Source organism: Aulonocara sp. 'chitande type north' Nkhata Bay, linkage group LG22, assembly GCF_057382095.1.
Source record: "Aulonocara sp. 'chitande type north' Nkhata Bay isolate Kocher_YH1m ecotype deep benthic linkage group LG22, A_spYH_male_GT1.1, whole genome shotgun sequence".
Lineage (NCBI taxonomy): Eukaryota > Metazoa > Chordata > Actinopteri > Cichliformes > Cichlidae > Aulonocara > Aulonocara sp. 'chitande type north' Nkhata Bay.
Genome location: NC_141364.1, coordinates 18,763,441 through 18,783,248, shown reverse-complemented (window position 1 = coordinate 18,783,248; position 19,808 = coordinate 18,763,441). Strand labels below are relative to the sequence as shown.

The 19,808-nt window shown below is 40.9% G+C and overlaps 1 protein-coding gene across 2 annotated transcripts; it reads left to right on the top strand.

Moving 5' to 3' along the window:
* Window positions 1-1,774: 1,774 nt before the first annotated feature.
* pip4p2 (phosphatidylinositol-4,5-bisphosphate 4-phosphatase 2) lies at window positions 1,775-18,815 on the top strand. Of its 2 annotated transcripts, XM_086279862.1 has the most exons (8): window positions 1,775-2,216; window positions 7,165-7,313; window positions 9,292-9,398; window positions 9,985-10,108; window positions 10,730-10,804; window positions 11,379-11,431; window positions 15,000-15,090; window positions 17,920-18,815. In XM_086279862.1, exons 1-8 carry the CDS (start codon window positions 1,775-1,777, stop codon window positions 18,061-18,063), a joined length of 1,185 nt encoding a protein of 394 aa, XP_086135988.1. In that variant the 3' UTR covers window positions 18,064-18,815. The 2 variants fall into 2 exon arrangements, with proteins under 2 accessions (XP_086135988.1, XP_086135989.1); XM_086279863.1 differs by lacking the exon at window positions 10,730-10,804 and having other exon boundaries at window positions 1,974-2,216.
* The last annotated feature ends 993 nt before the right edge of the window (window positions 18,816-19,808 follow it).

The following is a 19,808-nucleotide window of genomic DNA, read 5'->3' as shown; positions in this document are numbered from 1 at the left end:
CAAAACAGCTACAGCAAAACGCTCGAATTAAAACACCAAATCTGCTTCTTAAACTTGCTGGTCTGAAACCATCCCTGAGTTACATTTGAACACGATGGTGTCCTGCAGTTACTGGGGAGAAAAGAGTTTCAAAAAGTACCCAGACTGTCCATGAGCTCAAAACTCATGCAGAGCATCTGTAGTTATTTAGCGAGTTTTTTGAATGACCAGAGAGTGGATCCACACAGCCGGAGGCTTTCACCCTGACATAAGCTGCAAGGAATGGGACACATTTTGGCACAAACAAGCCAGGGTTTTGCAATTTAAGGGGAATGACGAGCAGTTTTCTGAAAACAAACACTAAATTTAAGGATGAATTGTAAAACATAAAAAGGGTGGGACTTAAAAACATTACACCACCACGAGATTCTGTTTATGCAATAAATCACTGGTTTGGCTTAAGTGTGCCTCCTGCCTTGCAAAGTAACGTTTTAAAGGTATTCACTGGTTATTTTAGAAAATAACATGACAATAATAAGAAGTCGAATAAAATTAAAATATGAATTCCAGTTTATTTACATGGTTCAATAACACTTCATTTATTTGATCTGTTTGTAAGAGTTGACTACTTTTATAGTAATTTTGTATCTTTATGCTGTTGTTGTCACCAGAAAGTGACCTAATGTGACTTTGACCTTATTTTAAAAAACAACACTAATATTCTCTTGATGCAGCAAAGCACACAGGTGTGGAAAGAGTTCACTTTATGAGCATGTGTGCTGGAAAATATTGTGATTCACTTTTAATTTTTCTTTTTAGTGAGAGAAAAGCTTAAATTTTACAACTGCAATTCTGAAAAAAATTGGGATGCTGGAAAACATGTCGTCAGATGTTTAAACTTAGAAAGTGTATCTTTTTCAGTCAAACTGAAAAAGGAGTGCTGTTTATAGTATGAACAATCGGCTCTATGAAGGCCATCTGTGTGGTTCACAGATTTGTATAATTGTGTCCAAATGTTGTAAATACAGTGAAAAGCAAAGTCCAAAACTGACTCTGAAATAAAGAGAAATCTGACTCACAATACTTTGAAAATCCTGGCAAAAGCCCTGATCACTTGTATGTTTACCCCCTATTTTGGGTGGTTGTTATATCTGAGGCTATTACATGCCCAGAGTTTTTTTCTTTTGTCATTCATACTACACTAAAGTAATAGATACATAAAAATACAGACATTTCTAAAAAAAAAAAAAAATTAATTATGATTTATTAGTTATGACTTACTCTCCTGTAGTTGCAATTGCAGGACAGTCTGAGCAGTGAGCTATCAGAACCTTTTCCTGCAGTTTTGTAGTTTTCTGTAATGATTTCTTTCATTGACTACAGCAGCATTCCTTTATCATGTACAATCCTGTACTGAGACTTACCATTATAACTGCACTTCTTATTCTTATATTAAATGGGATTAAAAGTGCAGTTAACCATATTTACACTGGGAGAAAACGGGAGGTATGCTTAACAGTTACTTAGTTTTGGTACTCGTGGTCCTCCATATTGTAAAATGAGTTTGCCACCCCTGGTCTACATAAAAAACACAACACAGCGGGACTTTGCTGAGTGAACCTGACACCACAGCCGTGTATAAATAGTAAAATATGGGGCGAGCGTGCTCTGACTGCACTGCCCCGGACCTCAGTAATCCCACAGTGACATCTAGTGGCAACAGCCGTGAGTTGCTGCTTTTTCTTGTCCCACCATTTAAATTCCCAAACTTTATCGTCGCGTTTGGATTTCAGTCATGTCGTTATTATTCTTAGGCTTAAATATGAATAAATATGTATTTGGGGTATTAAATGGAAAACGCTTTTTAAATCAATGCAGTTTATCAGGAAAAAATAAAAAAAATTCCTTCAGTGTGCACCAGCATGAACTCTGCCCATGCCCGGGGCCATATCTGAGAGGGGCGTGGACCACCGCGGAGCTCCTCCCCTCTCCAGGCTTCCGTCAGCGGGGCTGCTGCTGCTGCTGGACCGGAGCGAGTCGGCACCAACAACCAGCCGCTGGCTGCTCCTCCGTGCTGAGGGAAAACTCGGTGCAGCCAGGAGCCACCCCGTCATTTCTCACGGTCAACGACATGGCCTCCGACGGCATGGACGAGCGATCTCCGCTGCTGTCGGGCCCCAACTCCGAGAATGTGACCCCAACAGCTCCCCCGTACCTGCAGGATTCAAGTCCCCGAGGTAAACACGCCACACGCAGCACCCCGCCGCTTGCATGCTGAATCATTTTCAGGGCGTATCGAGTTTGTGTGAGTGCGTAAATAAAGCTGCAGCAAGGCGAGGCAAGGGCATCGCTGGGAAATCAGTCGGCAGCTGACTGAAAGGTGGAGCTTCCACTGTGAGAACTGGAGCAGTGGGTTATAGAGGAGAGGGGCCTGCGATAATACCAGCAGTACCATCAAACAGTGTTTTCAGTGCAGAGATTTCTACATCACGATTCACTGGGGCCTGCCGTGATTTTGTCCAGCAAAAAAAAGAAAAAAAAGAAAGAAAGAAGGTATGAGCTGAAGCTCTGCAAAGCCTCAGTAGATTTTGGGTTGAGTGTTGACGTGGGAGCACTGAGGCATTGCAGATGGAGGCAGGCGAAGCATCCTTTTGTCCAGCTGCAGATCAACAAAAGCACCCACAGGTGTGCCCTTTATGGGAGAAATAATGCAGCACGAGTTAAATGTCGTGTTCTCCTGTTTTTAATGATGGTGAGTTTTGCTCGTTTGCATGGTGAATGCACTGTAAGCGACGAGCTTGAGCCTTCTTGCATGATTTGCAGCTTTCATACAGCAGAAAACATAAACATGTAGGTTACAGCCCACAGTGCTTATTCTCAGGACTGGCAGCAGCTGTCTGCACTGACCTTTGCTCTGAATATAATCTCCTCAAATTCTCAATATATTCTTCTCCACAAGAAGAAAGACGAAGCAAAGTGCCTGTGGGAGCTGCAGAAATGCATGATCTCACATAGAGCCCTCCTTGTGTTTTGCTGGCATTAAATATTGATTCAGGCTGTACTTTGACTTCAGTTCACATTCTCTTGTTTGAGGATTAGATTTTGAGTGCTACTTTCAGTAGTATTTGACCTTTTTTCCTGTTTCTGCTTCTACGTTTTTGTCAGCAGCCTGACAGAAACAACGTTTCTTTGCTTTGCAGCAGCTCGGGATGGTCGGCAGCAAATGAATGGACTCATTGACCGTGTAAATCAGTTTAAGGAGCATTTCAGGCCAATTTCAAACAAACAGAGGAGAGAGAGAAGTGCTTGTTGTTCTCGAGAAGTCTAATCCCACAGAATTCATATTTCACCACGGGATTAAACTCTTAATGCTGGACTGTAATAATCTAAGAAGCAAGAGCCTGGCTGGATGCTAACACAGTGACACAGTTCCTCCCCCCTCCCTCTCTGCAGACTGGATTATTGGCTAATTCCAGTTTGGGTTTGTAAAATCAATTACTTTGATCCTAAAATGCCAAAACTGTGACATTTCCCAGAAACACAATGACTGTGATGCTGCTTTGACTAATGAGCAGCTGCATTAAGGCACTAAAGTGAGCTGTGGCTTGAATTTAAATTTTAGGATATCCATGTAATACTTGTTGTGTTCACTGGAATTATTCTGTAGTAGCAGGTAGAAATTCAGTGGTTCCTGCTTGTTGTTTTTGTTTTTTTTTTGCCCTAAAATAATCAAAGAAAAACAAGCATGTCTGCCTCGTTTAAAATGAAGCTTTACCAGCTTCACATTATCAGGACTAATTAGTCTAAGGTGAAGTCATGAAACGTCAATATTTTAACAGGTTTCTTTATATGAAGAGATCCAGTTACCCTGCTATTACAATACCGAAATAGAAAGGTCTGATTCTTCTTGTTAGCAACTCATGGTCACTTTAACAGGTACACCTGTTCAACCGTTCATTAATGCAAATATCTAATCAGCCAGTTGCATGGCACTAACTCGGTGCATTGATGCATGAAGACGACTAACTGAGAATCAAACTGGAGAAGAAAGGTGCTTTAAGTGACTTTGAATGTGGCGTTGTTGTTGGAGTCAGACGAGCTGGTTTGAGTATTTCAGAAACTGCTCATCTACTGAGATTTTCCCCACACAACCGTCTATACAGTTTACAGAGATTTGTCAGAAAGTGAGAACAAATCCTGATCTGATAGAACGTCAATAGCAACTGAAAAAAGCAAACGACCAAGATATGGAGAACAGGATCTCTGAGTGCAGAACATTTTGAACCTTGAAGCAGATGAGCTACAGCAGCAGAAGATCACCCCAAGTGAGACTCCTGTCAGCTAATAACAGGAAACTGAGACTACAGTTCACACAAGCTCACCAAACCTGGACAACAGAAGACTGGAAGACTTGTGTGATGAGACTTGATGTTAGATGGTAAGGTTACTGACCACATCCATCGCTTTATGACCGCAGTGTACCCAGCCTCAGATTGTTGCTTCCAGCAGCCATAAACAGGTTTTTTTGAACATGACAGTGAGTTCACTGTGCAGGCGACAGATTTGCAGCAACTGTGTGATGCCATCATGTCAATATGGGCATTACACCATGGAGAAAGCACCTTGTTGAAGCCATGAAGAGTTAAGGAAGCTCTGAAGGCAAAAAAAAGGGGTCCCATAAAATCCCGGAAAGGTGTACCTAATAAAATGTCTGGCAAGTGTATATAAATTCAGTTACATTACTTTGAAAAATCAGTTAATTTACTTTCTCACTAAAAAAACATTGTTATCTTGTTTTGTTTTGTTAGTAGTAGAAACTTTCAGTGTTTTATTTATCATGAAAACACAAAGTTAAAAATATTAACTTGCTGACTCCACCATTAAAGAGCTGCCTCCAAAGAGAGAGCAGCTACCGTGTGGAAGCGGGTGGGTTACAAGAACATGTGACCAATGACGAGTCTTTATCACAGGTCAGTGGAAGAGAAAAGTAATTCAGTCTAGTTAAAATAAATCAGTTATCAGTCACGGATTTGCAAACAGAGCCGACCGAACCCAATGCCCTGTCTGACTGATTAACACTAATCAGACGAGTGGAGGAGCTTTATTGATATCTGGCTGAACTGTTCATAGGTGGAAGCTGAGATGACTGAGGCAAAGAACTGCCCAGCCTGGAAAGACTCCTCCATGAATAAAGAGATCAGCTGTCGAGACATGCTGTCCTTTAGTAAATGAACACAACAGGAGACACGGTACAATAACATTGATCTTAACATGATAAAAGCTGACTTATCATCTGAATCAGAGCAGCACTTTATTAGAAGACAACCCAAACCAGTGTGCTTATACACAACCAAGATGTTTAGATTAATAATGTATTGTAATAGTGTAAAACATAGATGTAATTAAGGCACATTGTTTGCAATTTTTATACTGTGTCTTACACACATGCACTAAATGTCTACTAACGTAGCTGCTTTGGGAGATAACTAGATTTTCTTTCAAATTAACTCTCAAATTTGTGGCTAGATCTTAAAGACTTCAGATTAAATCTAAAATGTTGGCTGTAGTGAGGGATGGGCAGACGCATTGTTATGTCGGTAAAAGGAAAACTGTAGTATTATTTTAAGATTAAAGAGATAATTTTTTTCTTGCCACACAGAAAGGTCTCCAGAGCTGCTGGTGTCTGAATACCAGATGTTCAGCTTGGCATTCTATCCCACAAACCACAAGTGAAGTCATCGAGTCAATACCCTTAAAGCAGGACTGTATGTTGTGGTGTTGGTGGTGGTTGCAGCAGAGTCTTCTCGTCTTTCCTCTGGCTCCTTGTGAAAACCTATAGCTGCTGTCTTCAGTGTCAGACGTGCATTAAAACACACAAAGCAGCAAGAGGAGGAGAAACAGACCTGAGACTAAGTCGGGGTGGATACTAACACGGCAGAAATTTAGATTTAATCCTAAGGTGTTGTGGAATAATAAAAAATATTCTCCATCTGGTCGCACTGTGTTACATTTTAGATTAACAAAGCGTAGTAGAGGAGGATTCACTTAGCTTTGTTGTGTAATAAGAGCCACTCTGCTGCCTGAAACTCAGTGGGAGTGTCCAGTCTTGGCATGCTCGCGTCGTAGTCGTAGCCAGGTTCGCCCAAATGTAGACGGGTGTCCCATCTGTCCCTGTGGTGTCAACCGGTTCAGAGTCTCTAAATGTCGGAGCCAAGCACGTTTACCCACCGACCCATGCCATTATCTCATTCAGGGCGAGATTAGATTCTAATAATTAGTCGATTGTTAGATTGGATGGCTTCTTCGTGTCACTGAGCCGTCAGTCGGGTAAATGAAGCCAAACAAAGAGACTGTATATTCTGATATAGCTGGTTAATATTTTTTTGGAAAGAAGCTTGTCATGAATCCAGAAAGCATGTTTGCGTCCTCACTTTTTCTCCGGTGCCTAAACATATTTAGCTTCCTGTCATGGAGGGGGAAGAGCAGCAGCTCTACATACCACATCTGGATTTAGGAAATGTATTTTGGCATTTTAGTTTAGAAAAATGTGAGACTGACATCTGAATGAGTATTTAAGTGTTGATCGATATAAATATGATTTCAGCTTGCCAGAGCTTAAGAATATAGATGGCGTAATTACTGTATACTCACATGTTATTTAAACCTCTGCTCCTGTTAATTAAAATTAAACTGATAGAGGTATTATGGTTAATTGTGTAACTACAGATTTTATTGGCTTTAGCTACGTTACAGACAAGCAGAATTTTAAATATGCCACAAAGCCATTGTAGTAAAGGCAGTGGCTGGTGCAAGCCTGTAGATTAAATGTTAAAACTCTGAAATACAGACTAAATACACGAGGTTAATGTGGGATTAAACAGTACAGAGGTCATTATGGTGGCCACTGTAGTCAGTTCACAGTAGGCCTTGCAGACATAAAGAGAAAATCTTGTCTGTAAATGGCAGCCAGTTTAATTTGGCGACTTATTCAACTAATTCAACAGTGGAAAATAATCTTTAACAAAAACCTTCAAGTTTAGGTGGAATTATTCAGGTACTATAAATTATTCTGTTTCCAAAGTACAAACTGGACACACAAAGCCAATTTTTTGTTCATGAAGCTGCTTTTCTCCAGATGCATGCCATTAACATCTGGCTGTGTGCTTTGCCTTCCTCTTCTCAAAGCCGAACTACCTCCTCCTTACACAGCCATCGCCAGCCCCGATGCCGGCGGTGTGCCTGTCATCAACTGCCGCGTTTGCCAGTCGCTCATCAACCTGGACGGAAAGCTGCATCAGCACGTGGTCAAGTGCACTGTCTGCAATGAAGCTACAGTAAGTGGAGGCTACATCATCACAGGTGTCGACAAACTAAAACCGTAACAGTTCAACATTCGACTTTCCTCTGTATCTGTTACAGCCTAAATTCCCTGTTGAATTTTATTGTCAGGCACATTTTTGCATGAAAGAATGTTTGATTGACTTTCAGTGCTCACATTTGGACTGCTTTTTCCCCACCTTTGCTTCTTTGCCTGCCTTTATCGCTTAAACTGATGTTGACATTCGACCAAATTAATCAGGGCCTAAGGCTGCCAGTGTGACAAGGAGTGCAGGGAGAATGAATGACTGTCATCACCAGCGCTCGGGTGGGAAATGCCATTAGCACAGCTGATATTTTTGGTCGTTATGCATCCACACGGACATCTTATATTATGCTACTCTGCACCAAAACGATGCACGGTTTAGCATCTGGCCTCGAGCTGTTGTGTCTTACTGTAAATATAAAGTTAGAGAGTCACATGACCAGAACTTGATTTTAACCAGGAGTTTCTCCAAGTTTTGTTTGATTTACACAGGCAGCGCAAAAAAAGTACACTTGAAATATTTGTTTTTAAGTGTGTTTGTAATGGTTTCATTCAGAGGATGGTGGTTTATGTTGGTAATTGACTGTTACAGTTGTTGACACCAGCTCCAATGTCGTTTTTAAGAGGGTTTAGTCTGCTGTGATGGCTGGATACAGAAAATCTGAAATAGAGGATAAATTCTCCCCCGAGCTCATTCTGCTCATTCTGTGTTGAAGTATAACGTGAACTGTGGATGAGCTAAATTTAAAGCAGTGCATTCTTTACTGGTTGTGCTTGTGGTGCTGCTACTGTGAGAGCCCTGGATTTAAAGTGCACCTACAATTTATTTTTTTATATTTACAATTCTTTGATGAAGTATTCACCCCTTTCCTGAGTTCCTTTTGTTTTCACGTGTTTGTCACACTTAAATATTTGAGATCATTGTCTAATATTAAAATTTGTTCAAAGATAGCCCGAGTAAATACAAAATGCGATTTTGAAGTCATGATTATGATTTCATTTATTAAGGGAAAAAAAGCTATCCAGACCCACTTGACCCTGTGTGAAAAAGTACTTGTTTCTCTTGTTAAACCATGTTTTAACTGTGATTAACAACATGTTTTGCAAAGTTGAGTTTCATTTCACTGGTCACACTCAGGCCTGATTACTGGCTGAACTGTTGAATCGAGACATAACTTAAACAGAACCTGTCTGACAAAGTGAGGCTAAAAGATCTCAAAAAACAAAAAAGAAATAAAATCATTGACATCTGTCAGTCTGGAAATGGTTATAAAGCCATTTGTAAGGCTTTGGGACTCTAGTGAATTACAGTGAGAGCCATTATCCACAAATGGAGTCGCTGGCCTACCAAAATTTGTCCAAGAGCCCACGGACGACTCATTCTTGAGGTCTTAGAAGAACCCAGAACAACATTAAAGAGCTGCAGGCCTCACTTGCCTCAGCTAAGGTCATAGTTCACGATTCGACAATAAGAAAGATACTGGACAAAAATGGCATCGATGAGAGAGCTCATGCTGAAAAACTCTGTGGCAAAGATAAAAAATCTGCAAAGAAGATTGGGACGAAATTCCTCCACAGCAGTGGGAAAGACTCATTGTTATCACAGACACTTGAATGCAGTTCTTGCTGCCAAGGGTGGCACAACCAGTTAACATGTTTATGGGACAGTTACTTTGTCACTTAGAGCCAGGTAGGTTTTGATAACTTTTCCCTTAATAAATGAATTCATCATTTAAAAAGATTTTTTCTACTCTCAACTTTCAGATCATAGTGGTGTCAGTGGGCCCAATAACCCTAATGTGGTCACAGCTTTGTGGCTCCATGCAAACGTGCTCAACAGGTGCAACCAATCAGAAGAAACTTGCTTAAAGGAGTTGTACTTTACTACTGAAACCAAAACTTTTCTAAGCATAGCAGTTTTAACTCATAGTTTTTTATGTTTCTTTTAGCCCATTAAGAATCCCCCTACAGGGAAGAAGTATGTGCGGTGTCCCTGCAACTGCCTGCTCATCTGTAAAGACACATCCAGAAGGATAGGATGTCCTCGACCAAACTGGTACGGAACAAGAAGAAACATTCAGACAGTTTACCCCACTGATGCAATAAGCCACACAGTGCTTCAAAACTGAATCTGGGGCTGTGGCAACATGTTGGCTCTGTAACAAGTCAAACAGTCGCGTAAGGTAAGGTAAGGTAAAGACCAAGGAGCTTGGAAAGAAAAGCGTGTGGACTTCTCTAAGTTTCTTGAGGATGTAAGAAGCTTTTCGGATGAGAGGTGAAATATCTCTTTAAAAAAACCATTAGAACATTACATTAAAACATTAGAGGTTATCTAGGTCTTTATGCCTTTAAGAAATTCCTGCAGTTTAACTAGTTGGTGTGTGTCTTCTAGCTTCATACATGGATAAAGCTGCATATCATCTGCTAAGCACTGAAAATTTATGCTGTGCTTTCGAATGACAGTGTCCAAGGGAAGGATGTATAATGTAAAAAGAATTGATCCCAGCATGAAACTCTGTGGAACTCCATAATGAACCTTAGTATGTAAACAAGACTCGCTGATCACATGAACCAGTTGGAGTTTTAGTTTTATCTATATCAGTTATTATTAATCATAAATGTCTTCTTGGTTCCTCTGACAGCAGACGCATCATCAACCTGAGCCCAGTGATGGTGATCCCCGAGGAGCAACCCGCCCAGCCAGCGCTGCCCATCCAACCCGAGGGAATGAGAGTGGTCTGTGGCCACTGTGGCAACACCTTCCTAGTATGTAAACCTGCAAATACAACCATCCTCAGTAAGGCACAGGCTTGTTAATGCAGAATCTCATTGCTGTGCTGTTGTTGGTACGTGCATATATACGTAATTTTGAGAGCCTCGCCATATGTTCATGTTTACAGAAAACTACTGCAGTAAATAGATAAATTGCTGAAGGATTGTCTGCTAACTAGTTGTACTTTATGTGGGGTCAGCTATTCATTAAAAGCACAGAATTAGACATCTGCGCGTGGCTGGCATGCATTTTCTGCATGTTTTCTTTCATTGCGTGTCTCACCAAACATCCTGAGTACCTCTTGACTGAGCATGGCCGCACCTTTCCACACAAGTTTCCCTCTCTAACATGCTCTCAACCTGCTTTTTGCAGAGTTTTCTAATCTCGGATAAAAATGGCTTCCTGCCACTCTTTGTTGATGTTACTATCAGTGCATTTGACATGTTTGGGTTGAGTGTAACATGTCACACATGCATTTAATATTTCACATAAGCAAGGTTATGTACACAACCTGAGCCATTGAGTCAGTGTGACACAGACTCGAATGTAAGAAAAATAAAGTCAGTGCTGTTTTCCTTTTAACATCTGCACATTGCTGCTTGCGGCATCTGCAGGGCAGTGAGGACGCCAGGACATCACAGCCTATGTCTGGTCTCCCCAGTGATGGCTCTCCACCAGCACAACAACAGGTTGAGAAAGCTGGTCTTACTGGTGGACTTATTAACAACAGCCTAACCCGCTCCAGCTCAATTTGTGGCCTTATTTACTCTGACTTTGTGAACATCTGGCTTTGAGCAGAGCTTTGATCAATTAAAAAAATAAAATGTAAATTTTTTTTAATGCATTAGGCTCTAGAAGTCTGCGCTAAATTGTTTCTTTTTTATTGCCGCTTGCTTACCTTTAGGTATTTAATTTATTGTTATTTCTAACCTGAAGCCAGATGTTGTCACATGTTTAACTTCACCGTGACCCTTGAATTAATATGATTTGGAGTGATTTAACACTAGATGAAATATCAACTAACGAATTATGACTCTGTGTGCTAACTTAGCAAGAGTGCAGGATAGATTTAGACGGTTCATTAAAACTGTTTCAGATCATTTCCAGTAAGCCTTTTGCTGATTTGTTGTTTCTAAAAAGAGTAAGATTGTAGTGTTTCGTTTCATTTCTGTGAGCCTGTGCATGCGTGTGTGTCTCCGTGCGTGTATACGTTTTCTTTGTGCCTTAAAATGAAAATGCTGATTTCTTTTTATTCCCTCACAGTGGATGGAGCTTCGATTTAACACGCTAGCCAAGTGTCCCCACTGCAAAAAAATGTGAGTCCATCAAACTTTCACACAGAGTTCCCCTTCACACAGTCGCTTTAAGTGGATATCTGCATGTTTATATTCTGAATCAGTAGGCACAAACCAAGTTTTGATGAATGGGAGTTTTCTGGTTTCTGCATGCTTTAGTAGCATAAAGCTGAACTTTGGAGTAGGCTGTTCATGCAGAGAGCAAAAGAACAGTGGCATTTGCCAAAATGCAATCTTTAATCTTTAATGAGATCTGTGCTCACAGCCCAGCACTGTGCAGCTTGACAGGACCTCTCCAGAAAACACCAGAACTAACAGGTTCACCACTGGAGCCCCATTTTCTTCACAGAGGAGAGCAGATTCACACTGAGCACACATGACAGATACCACGCCATCTCCAGACTCTTTCACATGTGTATATTTATCTTCATGATGAATGACTGAATTAGTCTTTGTTGCGGGGTGGGGAGGAACACCATGACATTCCCATACATCTCACCAGCATGTACTGGGCTGATCCTGATGGGATATACCTGGAACACCTCACCTTGGAGCCACCCAGGAGGCATCCTGGTTAGACAGGAGTAAAAAACAAAAAATTAAACAAAAAAGCTAAAAAAAACCAAACAAACAAGCATAAAAAATAAAAGTAAAATTCAGGAAGGAAAAAACATTAAGTTCACTTTCCTTCAAATAGACAGCTGTACCAGTGTCTTCACAGCTGGCATCGGTAACAGTTCTAAATCTTGTGTTTGATAAACCCAAAGTTTGATAGTTTCTTGTGGTTTTCTTTCTATTATCGCAACTGTTGTTGGCATTTGGTGCCATACAAATAAAATTAAATTGAATGAACTCATTCATGCTGTACGTGAACATCAGCTGTGCTTCAGAGCTCTTCTGCTGAGAAAGTAAACTTCCCATGTGTTTCTCCTCATTTCTGCTGTGTGCTGCACAATGCAGTTCTGCTTTAAAAACTACAGTAAGTTAAAAAAAAAGTGTTAACTACATTTTATTTTCAGATGTCAGTTTCCAATTTAATCTGGGAAAATTGTCAGGTTAGCCCGTTAACTATGAAAATGTCTGGTTTGTTTTTTCCAACTTCATGATTTTGCAGTTACAGAAAGGAAGCCACTAATTTTACTTCATGTCTCATAGAAAGAAGTACTGCAGTCTGCTTTTTGTTAAAATGCATTTCATTATATTACAATTGCATTGTCTAATGCAGCTCCTGGGATGCAGTTTTAGTGCTTATGATAAAGCCAGAGGAGGTTTACAGCTCTGCAGTTAGTCAGCAGAGCAATGGTGACTTTTACCACCGTGCCCTGTTATGTTTGTTGACATCCTTCTGTAACTGAGTTCCTGTGGCTCTTAAACACTTCCACTCTGCAATAGCATCACTTACAGCTAATTGTGAAATGTCTGGAAAGGAAGAAATTTCACAAACTGACTTGTTGCAACTGTGACATCCTATTACAGCACCACGCTCCGAATTTAGAGCAACTCATTCTATCACAAATGTTTGTAAAGGCAGACTTTTGTCCACATAATGTACACAGAAACATTGAAAACAACGTGCAAGCTGAAAGTAACAACTTTCAGGAGCCTACACTGTTACATTTGATTGTAAAATAAAAATAAAAAGAACCCATTAATTAGCTGCCCCAAACAGGAGATTATAGAAAATAACTTTGAATTGCAGGATGCCCTTCCTGATGCAACCCCAGACACATTCATGTCTCGTCCCAGCATTGAACCAGACATCCTATGCTTCTTAAGCAAATGTGTAAACCACTACACTATAGAGCCAACTAGTGAACACATGCAAATCGGTATGATTCATTATATCCACTGAGCTTTGTGAAATCTAAATTTGGTCAGCAGAGTGAAGCTGAGGCTGTGTGAAACACTGTACAGTGTTGTTACACTAAAATCCCCACACAGCTTACTTTAAAGTTATTTATCTTTATTTATTGGAGAAGTAATTCACCATGAAGGCATACTGCACATGAGAAAAAGCAGAATAGAAAAAAACATAGACATTTCACTTCTGTATAGGCATTAACACTTCGCCATGTAGAGCTGTGGTCTAGTATGACTCAACTATGAAACCAAACACTTGAATACCAGGAGAAAAAAAGAGGGTGTGGGGTGATCGTGGCTCAAGAGTTGGGAGTTCGCCTTGTAATTAGAAGGTTGCCGGTTCGAGCCCTGGCTTGGACAGTCTCGGTCGTTGTGTCCTTGGGCAAGACACTTCACCCGTTGCCTACTGGTGGTGGTCAGAGGGCCCGGTGGCGCCAGTGTCCGGCAGGCTCGCCTCTGTCAGTGCGCCCCAGGGGAGCTGTGGCTGCAATGTAGCTTGCCATCACCAGTGTGTGAATGTGTGTGTGAATGGGTGGATGACTGGATGTTTAAAGCGCTTTGGGGTCCTTAGGGACTAGAAAAGCGCTATACAAATACAGGCCATTTACCATTACCTATTGAATTTATGTTTAAATTCACTGAGATGCAAAGGTTTAGAGGGCTGGATTTGCAGTTCTTGGAAGGAGGAGGGGAGGTAAGCAAGGCTAATCTAGACGTGTGACACGTATTAAAGTTTGGCCTCACATGTAATGTTAGTGGTATGAGGGTCACAGGTCTGAGGAGAGGAGGAGGGGTCACCTCAGAGAGGTTTTTGTCCTAATTAGATGATGCAGACAGTGATGGTGAGATAAGCAGCAACTATAACATGACACTACTTCTACCCTTGTTTTCTGTGTAGTTGGCTGATGTACTTCTTTAAGTCAGTGAACTTCATTTATTATCTCTGTGCAATACTTTTACCACTCATAGCTTTTCCAAAAATTCCTATCATCGTCTCTCTCATCCTAAAACCCCCTTTCCTTCTTTATTACAGACATAAAGGCTGAGCTAAATATTTTCTCTTAATTCTCATTGAGGAACTGAAACTTCTGTTCTAGTAACACCTTTCCAAAGAGAAGTCCTCTTAATTTAAGCAGATAAAACGGTAGTAATTTCCCTCTTCTGTCTACATTACTAAAATGAAGAGATGGTTCTAGTTCACTGAATAAACAGCTAGTAAAAGAAACAGGGGATGTGAATGCAGTAGAAAAAAAGTAGAAGGCAGTAAATCAGGTGACCAGGCACCCCTAAGCCATCTGAATGCCAGTGATCCCTGAAGAATGCTTCAGTCCTGTCACATGAGAGGCATGTGAGAGCTGAGTGGGGGAAGGAAAGTGAAATTATAGTAAAGTTATGCCAGTCTGCTGCTTCAAGGCAGTTGAACTGTGTTTGTTTAGAGGCTGGATGGAGTGGAGGTTGTTTGGAGCTGGACATGTGACCGTCCTGGAGCGCTTACAAGTGTAACTTAAAAAAGGAAGTGAGACTTTTGGCAAACAGATTTATCATCAGAGCATGGTGAAGTAAGATCACTGGGACAATGTGTGGGGACTTCCACTGGATTACAAAATAAAAAAAATAAATAAGACAGTGTAACATCTACATGTAGTTTGTATGTTTCAGTCTGTATCCGTGTGGAAACCCTCTAAATGTTTCTCCCCAATTTCTTTCTTTTCTCAATCTCTCTCTGCAGATCCTCCGTCGGCAGTGCGCTCCCTAGGAGGCGCTGTTGTGCTTATATAACTATAGGAATGATCTGCATTTTCATTGGAGTGGGTTTAACAGTAAGTACGCTTTGATCAGTTTGTGCAGATACTATCCAAGTAAGTAAGTCACTCTTTTGACAATGAAAATGGACAAAAGCCACCAAGTTAGCTCAGTACAAGCAAGATGTACAGTGGGGCAAAAAAGTATTTAGTCAGCCACCGATTGTGCAAGTTCCCCCACTTAAAATGATGACAGAGGTCAGTAATTTGCACCAGAGGTACACTTCAACTGTGAGAGACAGAATGTGAAAAAAAAATCCATGAATTCACATGGTAGGATTTGTAAAGAATTTATTCGTAAATTAGGGTGGAAAATAAGTATTTGGTCACCTCAAACAAGGAAAATCTGTGGCTCTCACAGACCTGTAACGTCTTCTGTAAGAAGCTTTTCTGTCCCCCACTCGTTACCTGTATGAATGGCACCTGTTTGAACTCATCATCTGTATAAAAGACACCACAGCCTCAAACAGTCAGACTCCAAACTCCGCCATGGCCAAGACCAAAGAGCTTTTGAAGGACACCAGGAAAAGTATTGTAGACCTGCACCAGACTGGGAAGAGTGAATCTACAATAGGCAAGCAGCTTGGTGTGAAAAAATCAACTGTGGGAGCAATCATCAGAAAATGGAAGACATACAAGACCACTGATAATCTCCCTCGATCTGGGGCTCCACGCAAGATCTCATCCCGTGGGGTCAAAATGATCATGAGAACGGTGAGCAAGGATCCCAGAACCACACGGGGGGACCTGGTGAATGACCTGCAGAGAGCTGGGACCAAAGTAACAAAGGTCACCATCAGTAACACACTACAACGGCAGGGAATCAAATCCCGCAGTGCCAGACGTGTTCCGCTGCTGAAGCCAGTGCATGTCCAGGCCCGTCTGAAGTTTGCCAGAGAGCACGTGGATGATACAGCAGAGGATTGGGAGAATGTCATGTGGTCAGATGAAACCAAAGTAGAACTTTTTGGTATAAACTCAACTCGTCGTGTTTGGAGGAAGAAGAATACTGAGTTGCATCCCAAGAACACCATACCTACTGTGAAGCATGGGGGTGGAAACATCATGCTATGGGGCTGTTTTTCTGCCAAGGGGACAGGACGACTGATCCGTGTTAAGGACAGAATGAATGGGGCCATGTATCGTGAGATTTTGAGCCAAAACCTCCTTCCATCAGTGAGAACTTTGAAGATGAAACGAGGCTGGGTCTTCCAACATGACAACGATCCAAAACACACCGTCTGGGCAACAAAGGAGTGGCTCCGTAAGAAGCATTTGAAAGTCCTGGAGTGGCCTAGCCAGTCTCCAGACCTCAACCCCATAGAAAATCTGTGGCGGGAGTTGAAAGTCCGTGTTGCTCGGCGACAGCCCCAAAACATCACTGCTCTCGAGAAGATCTGCATGGAGGAATGGGCCAAAATACCAGCTACTGTGTGTGCAAACCTGGTAAAGACCTATAGTAAACGTTTGACCTCTGTTATTGCCAACAAAGGTTATGTTACAAAGTATTGAGTTGTATTTTTGTTATTGACCAAATACTTATTTTCCACCCTGATTTACAAATAAATTCTTTACAAATCCTACCATGTGGATTCATGGATTTTTTTTTTTCACATTCTGTCTCTCACAGTTGAAGTGTACCTCTGGTGCAAATTACTGACCTCTGTCATCATTTTAGGTGGGGGAACTTGCACAATCGGTGGCTGACCAAATACTTTTTTGCCCCACTGTAACTGTAACTGAGCTAAAGTGAAATAAGGTAAAACAACAAAACGTCACAAAAAGAGAATCTGATCTGCATCATATTTCATGACACAGCAGTAGAGACTTTAAACTCTAAACCACAATTCACTCCCTCCATGTGGAGGTGCTAGAGGACGAGTCTTCAGCAGCATCACCCAGTGGGGTTCACAAATTGTCAATGAAAAACTTCAGTGTAGAGCATTTGTATTTATCTGTACTTTATGAATAGGAGTAAAGATCTGGAAATTTCCATCAGACACTGGTGTTGTGACCTGAGAAAATGAAAACTGTATATATGTTTTAGAGATGACGAGAAAGATAAAAGTGACAAATCTACAAAACATCCAATGCATTTCCAACCACGCCTTGTTCAGTGTTTCACAGAAACATATTTAATATAATGAGCTTATACTTTTGCATTTCAGCTGAGGCATGGTCTCACAGGCTGGCCAAAAAAAAAGTGATTGTCCGGTTGGCTGCAGTAGTTTTTTGTCTTTGGCTGGGTGATATTAGTTGCAGAAGGTGCAGCACCAAAACTATCCTTTTCACTGCTTTGGTTGCTAACAGATTGCAGCAGTTTCCTATAGTTTGTTTGGAAGATGCCAACTTATCTGTCGCTAACCAACTACTGAGTGGTAGTGAAATTCGCAAAGGTGCTGTACAAATCATAAATGGACATCATTCCCCTTGAAAGTAAAAGTTGTGCCTTATCAGAAGGCACCATGTTTCAAAACATGCAGCTTTTACTGTGAGGGTAACTGTGTCTGTTTTCAGGTTTCCCAGTTTCACTCCTGCTTAGAAAGCAATTAGCAAGGATTTGCAAATAACTTGATAAACTACGAGCAGCCACGGCAAAATACAAGTGACCAAAGCAAACACAAGGAGGATTTCTGTGCAGGGAATACACTTTTCCCCCTAGCGCCTGCTTGCTGCCAGGCAGTCGCCCACTGATCTCTAGCCTTTTATGACTGGAGCCTAATCTGACAAAATGCATATAAGGGGATCTTTTTAAATACAAATCGATGATCTGTATTTCTATAGGTGTAACTATGATTTCCTCCATGCTGTCTTCTTCCTTCCTCCCCCCATTATGTGTAATTATAGGTTGGCACTCGGGACTTCGCCAGACGTTACAACGCCACCTACGTGTCCTGGGCATTTGCCTATCTGCTGGGCCTCATCTGTCTGATACGTGCCTGCTACTGGGGGGCTATCAAAGTGAGCTACCCAGAGAATAGCTTCGCCTAGAGTGATCAGAACATGTGCACGGCTGGAAGAACAAAACTTCACTTTTAGTTTTTTTTATCTTGCTCAGATTTCAGTCATGTTCGGCGAAGTGGAACATCTGTAGAGTGAATGGACAGGAGTTTGTTCAAGAAAGAGTATGCTGGTGATTTTTCTTCATGTTCCGTTTGTGTCTGGAATATTTTTGACTTACTGAACAAACCTACTGCCTGTCAGTCAGTCCTGTACCGGTCCACTGAGACTCAAATCCAGTCCAAGTCTCCTAAAATTGTTCAAAGTACAGAATTAAGAAATTGAAATGATTTTTCTTGATGAATGCCTGAATTAATTGGTTCACATGCTGATTTTAGAAATGATAGTGCAAGAGACTGGCTGGGTTTAGGATTTTTTTTTTAAAATCAGTTTTCTTTCCTTCAGCAGCCTGAATGACGTGACTGCACCCACTTGATTTTTCTCGTTACCGACCAGACCAAATTGAAACAACCTAAGAACAGTTTTCCCATTGCACTACAATTATATGCAATTGTGTTGTTTTGCTGCTAGTTAATGTCCAGCTGCAGAAAGCTGCATATTCATACTGCATTGTAACCATTTCTCATGCCTGTGTACACTGACATAGTATTGCTATATGATTTTAACTCCTGAAAATGTTGATTTTTGAGGAGAAATTATCCTTAAATACCCATGTGTGCCAACTTTGCTTCCAAGTGTTTAGTCAGGAAGAGTGTCAGATCAAGAGGAGCTTGTGTTTTTTTTTGTTTTTTTTTAAAAAATCATTTCTTTGTGCCATGCAGCTTTTAACTCACTACAGCAATAACCAGTTGTTATGAAGCTTCCTGGTCCTCTGTCCCCAAGCTTTTCACCGTTACCTTCTCAAAATTATCCACAAAAACAAAACAAAACATGGTGACTCACGTTTGCATGCCAACTTTTTTTTCTCTTCCAGTTTTAGAAGCCTATGATGTTCCTGTCTTTGCTCCTTCTGCCTGTGAGTTAGAATGTAAACCCTCCTCCCTTTGCTTATATTGCTGCTCTTTGACCTTCAGTGAACTCTGTCTAGCTAGCATTGCTATACGCTAACTCAGCATCCTATCTCTTGACCTTGACCGGTGGGCACAGTTCAAACTCCTAACCTTGTTTTGAATGTGATTATGACGATGAAGCAGAAAATACTAAGAAATACTTTGTACATAGTTCAAATTCAGTACTTGGGTAAGTGAGTATGTATGTAGCGTGAGCTAGAAGGTAAAGTTGGCTTTTTAAAAATGATAATTTATCAATAAAAAAAAAAAAAAAAAATCTGCCTGTGCTGATTTGTTTGTTTGTTGAGTGAGATCAGAGTTTAAGGATAAAATATTGGCCGCTCGTTGTGTGATGAAGCAAATAGAACCAAATCAACAGCAAAAAGCAGTCTGCAAAGGTTTCTGTAGGATTACCACACAGCTATGCTGGTCCCTTTTTTCTAATGCTAAACTAGTTTTGTTTTTCTGGCAAGTCTGCAGCTGTTTTATTTATTGTTCAGTCTTTCAACAGTACTACCAAGAGATCTTACTAAAAATAGTCTTTGGCTCACCAGAAGTAATTCATGTTTCACTGGACTGAATTCTGATGCGTTTTTGCTAATCTAACAAATGCCCAGTTCAATAATGCAAGAAAGACAAGGAAAGCTGGAAAGAAAACATACAATGATTTTTCACCCTAATTTATGAGGTAGTCCGGCGTTGTGATTTTATTGTCATCAGAAGAAG

Bases quoted from the DNA above. Each gene is read 5' to 3' on its own strand.
- pip4p2 (XM_086279862.1), top strand. From the start codon at position 1,775: ATGTCGTTATTATTCTTAGGCTTAAATATGAATAAATATGTATTTGGG. The intron at 9,399-9,984 runs GTACGGAACAAG...TTCCTCTGACAG, and splicing joins GGATGTCCTCGACCAAACTG to CAGACGCATCATCAACCTGA. The intron at 10,805-11,378 runs GTTGAGAAAGCT...ATTCCCTCACAG, and splicing joins CTCCACCAGCACAACAACAG to TGGATGGAGCTTCGATTTAA.